A 4598-nucleotide genomic window follows, 5' to 3' on the forward strand; every position below is an offset into this window, starting at 1 on the left:
CAGTCATGTGGATATGGAGATAGAGGATGAGGAATCTAAGGTGGTTAGAATTGATAAAGTGAAGATTCAATACGACTACCTTCCAAAGTATTGTAGAGAATGTAAGTTACAAGGCCATAATGAGAGTGAATGTTGGAACCTTCATCCTGAATTAGCAACCTTTAAAGATGAAGAAGTGAAAGTTGCAGTTGATCCTGTAGAGAAAGGCAAGGAAGTTATGGTCAAGAAGGATGCCCAGGCTCCTCATCCTCAAAAGAAACAGTTTCATCATAATAGAAGAAGATTTAATGCTAAGATGTTATCAAGTGGAAGGACCCTTGGCAATCCAGGAAATTAGAATATTGTTAAAGATAATAGAAATTTTAATAGTCCTAACCAGGATACTGCAGTTTTAGAGGTGGAAAATGTAAGTACAAAGGAGAATAAGGATTCAATGGTGATAGTTCAAAACAAATTTGATGTGTTACAAGATCAGAGTTTGACAAGTGATAGTGATGGAAACAATGGTGATTCCAAAGGATAAGATGATGAGTTTAACAATGTTGATGCCCATCAGAAGCCGGAGACTAAATCTGATAGGCAAAGTAATCAAGGTGTTATGATCAGCACTTTTCATGCTGAGTCTCAGAGCCAAGAGTTACTTGCTTTGCAAAATGTTCCAGAAGTAATGGTTGGAAAAGATACTGGGATGTGTAGTAGTAATGTCATAGTACAAGAGGTGCTCAAATCTGATACACAGATGGCTCAGGTATTAGCTAACAAGAATGAGCAGGAAGTGGGGTTAGCAGACTCAAATTCAGTTCCTGATCAGGTAGTGAGTAAGGAGAATATTGCAAGTATTGTGGTGCCTAATCTTGACAGTCCATCAGACATGGTAGATGATCAAATTGGTTCAAGTCAGAGTGGTGAAAAGCATTTTGAGAAGCTAGAGCAAATTGGGGAGATGTATGAGGTGGAAGATATTGACATTAGCTCAGAAAAGGTTCATGGTGATAAGGAGATTGGCAATAAAGAAGCCTCAACATCAAATGTGGCATCGATAGGGGAGAATTCTCAGTTAGAAGCTAATAAGAAAATGGAGGGCAGCATGGATGTTGAGAAGGCTGAGAGTAATCTTCAGTTGGAGGATGTGGTTTCACACATGGATAGTAAATCAAGTGAAGATAAATGCAAAAGTTCAGAAAGTCATCAGATGGATGCAGATGAAATTTATCTAGAAAGTGGGAAGGATGACTTGGTGATGGAATTGGATGCTACTTGTCCAAACAACTTGCAGATTGTTAGATCTTACCCTCCTGAGACTTTTTACTAGGAAGGAAATTTGGCCCTGGCTATTGTTCCTGAAATTAAGGAAGTTCAGCCTTTGAAGGTAGTCAAGAAGCTATCACCCAATAAAGCTTTGCATGATGTTATTTCTCATAATGTTGATCTTCAAGATGAGAAGGAAAATAAGGCCCTGGGTAACATCATGAAAGAAGATGCTGATGGCACTCCTTTAGACATGATATTTCAAAAGGACAGTAAAGAAGCAAAGAATCTCTCCAAGAACACAAGGTAAAGGGGCAAAAAAAGGAAAGAAACAAGGAGTTCCAGAAGTTGAACAAGCAGTGAGAGTCATGCCAAAAAGGGGTAACACAAAGAAGTTATTTAAATGATTGTTAAAACTCTATTTTGGAATATCAGATCATTGAATACTCAACAAGCTTTCCATAGAGTTCAAATGCTACATAGACATCATAAGTTTTTCCTAGTTGCTCTAATGAAACCTTTTCAACAAAGAAAGACAGATTCAGAAATATAGGAGGAAACTTGGTATGCCATATGCCAATTTCAATTGTAATGGTAAGATCTAGTTCTTTGTTCAAGAAAAAGTGGATGTAGAAGTACTGCTTGACACTGAACAATCTATTATTATTAAGTTGTTCTTCCAAGAACTGAATAAAGCAATGGTGGTGTCAATAGTTTATGCCAAATGTGATGAAGGAGATAGATTGCAGTTGTGGGATGATATGTATGGTTTGGCTAGTAACATGGCACTCCCTTGTTTGATTGGTGGTGATTTTAATGTGATTTTGAATAAAGAGGAGAAAATAAGAGGTCTGCCAGTTTTCCCATAAGAATATGAAGATTTTGCATTTTGCATGAATTCCTGTGAACTGCATGAGATTTCTTTTAAAGGGCATCCTTTCACATGGTGGAATGGTAGGGCTGCTAATGATTGTATCTTCAAGAGGCTTGATAGAATGTTGTATAATGAGTTATTTCAGGACTGGTTTGGTAATTTTGAGGTGGAACGTTTGTCTAGAATAGGATCAGATCATGCTCCTTTACTGTTAACTTGTGGAGATCAGGTGCAAAATACCTTTAAACCATTTAGATTTCTTAAATTCTGGGTGGAACAGGAATCCTTTCTAGACTTGGTTAGACAGCATTGGGAAGAAGATTTATCTGATGATGTGTTACTTTCATTTAAACTCAAACTGAAGAAGGTGAAAATTTCTTTAAGCAAGTGGAGCAAGGATACTTTTGGAGATATTTTCAAGCAACTGATTATCAGAGAGGATATAGTGAAAATCAAAGAACAGCTATTTGAAGAGGATCCTTCAGAAGAGAATAGAATGGTGATGCAAAGGGCTCAGGCTGAACTTAAACTATACTTGCATTATGAAGAAGAATTTTTTACACAAAAAGCTGGAATGGACTGCTTCTCAGAAGGTGATAAAATACAAGGTTTTTTCATAGTTTGGTCAAAGGTAGAAGGAACATAATCCAGGTCAAGAGAATTTAAAATGCTGATGGTGTGTGGTTAGAGGAAGCTGACAAAGTTGCTGATAAGGCTGTTTCATTCTATCATTAGCAGTTTTCTCAAGAAGCTCAGATTGAAGACTCAGCTATTCTTAAGCATGTTCCTGAAATGATTAAGGTGGATGATAATGTATTGTTAGAAGAACAACCTACCATGGAAGAAGTGAAGAAAGCTGTTTTTGAGTTATCAGGTGACAGTGCTTGTGGACCTGATGGTTTTTCTGGGATATTTTATCAGAGGTGTTGGGAAGTGATCAAAGTTGATGTGTTTAATGTAGTGAAAGCCTTCTTTGAGGGTCATACCCTTCCTAAATCTATTACTCACACCAACTTAGTGTTGTTGCCAAAGAAGAATGTGGTGGAATCATTTTCTGATATGAGGCCTATAAGTCTCAGCAACTTCATTAATAAGGTTATTTCCAGAGTGGTGTATGGCAGGCTTGATAGACTACTACCAACTATGATATCTTTTAATCAGTTAGGATTTGTCAAGGGCAGGAATATTATTGAGAATGTATTGTTGATACAAGAAATTGTTACAGACATAAGGATGAGAGGGAAGCCTACAAATGTTGTTATTAAGTTGGATATGACAGAAGCATATGATAGAGTTTCATGGCTATATCTCTGTAAAGTATGAAGAAAATGGGATTTTCTGGGGTATTCATTGATTTAATATGGAGATTACTGGTAATTAACTAGTATTTTGTGCTTTTGAATGGTCATGCTCATGGTTTCTTTCATTCAACTAGAGGAGTCAAGAAGGGCGATCCCCTTTCTCCTGCTCTATTCATCATCTCTGCGGAAGTATTATCAAGAGTTTTGAACTCCTTATTTGATCATTCAGCCTTTACAGGCTATGGGATGCCAAAGTGAAGTTCTGCACTGAACCATTTTGGTTATGCAGATGATACCATCATATTTTCATTTGCAGAGAGTAATTCATTGCAGCTGATCATGGAGACTCTTCAAGAGTATGAAAGGATATCTGGACAATTGATAAATAAAAGGAAGAGTTATTTTTATATGTATAAGAAAGTGTCAAATGAGCTGATTCAACAGGTGGAAGCAATAGCAGGATTTGTGAGAGGTCAATTCCCTTTTACATATCTTGGTTGTCCAATTACTCATGCAAGGAAGAGAAAGGTTGATTATACTAAGTTATTGAAGAAAGTCAAAGACAAGTTGCAAACTTGGAAAGGGAAGATGTTGTCTTATGGTGGAAAGGCAGTATTAATCATTAGTATGCTCCACAGCATTCCAATTCATATATTGTCTGCAATCAGGTCACCAAAATATGTTATAAAAGAGCTTCATAAGATTTTTGCAAAGTTCTTTTGGAATAACAAGGATGAAGGAAGAAGCAGACACTGGTCATCATGGCTTAATATGTGCCTACCTAAACATGAAGGAGGGTTGGGATTTAGGTCCATCTTTGACATATCCTAAGCTTTATGTGCTAAAATTTGGTGGAAGTTTAGAACTTCTAGCTCTCTCTGGGCTAATTTCAATTAGAATAAGTATTGCAAAAAGTAGATCCCTCAATTAGTACAATGAAAAGGAGGTTCTCGGGTTTGGAAGATGATGCTGGAGGCAAGAGACAATACTGAGCAAGAAATATAGTGGGAACCTAAGGTTGGGAGTTCTAATGTATGGTTTGATAACTGGACTAAATTAGGTGCACTCAGCTTTATGGTTCCTCAAAACTGGCCTGTCAGTGATCAAGTTGAAGATGTGGCTGAATTAATGTCAAATGGCACTTGGAATGTTCAAAAACTCCTGCAGTTATTTCC

The 4598-nt window shown here is 37.1% G+C and overlaps 1 protein-coding gene across 1 annotated transcript; it reads left to right on the forward strand.

The window, feature by feature from the left end:
* Positions 1–1946: 1946 nt before the first annotated feature.
* On the forward strand, positions 1947–4254 carry LOC132061280 (uncharacterized). Its single transcript, XM_059454124.1, has 5 exons — positions 1947–2097; positions 2179–2351; positions 2403–2753; positions 2858–3434; positions 3713–4254. Exons 1-5 carry the CDS (start codon positions 1947–1949, stop codon positions 4252–4254), a joined length of 1794 nt encoding a protein of 597 aa, XP_059310107.1.
* The last annotated feature ends 344 nt before the right edge of the window (positions 4255–4598 follow it).

This window comes from Lycium ferocissimum, chromosome 6 (genome assembly GCF_029784015.1).
Source record: "Lycium ferocissimum isolate CSIRO_LF1 chromosome 6, AGI_CSIRO_Lferr_CH_V1, whole genome shotgun sequence".
NCBI classification, from domain to species: Eukaryota; Viridiplantae; Streptophyta; class Magnoliopsida; order Solanales; family Solanaceae; genus Lycium; species Lycium ferocissimum.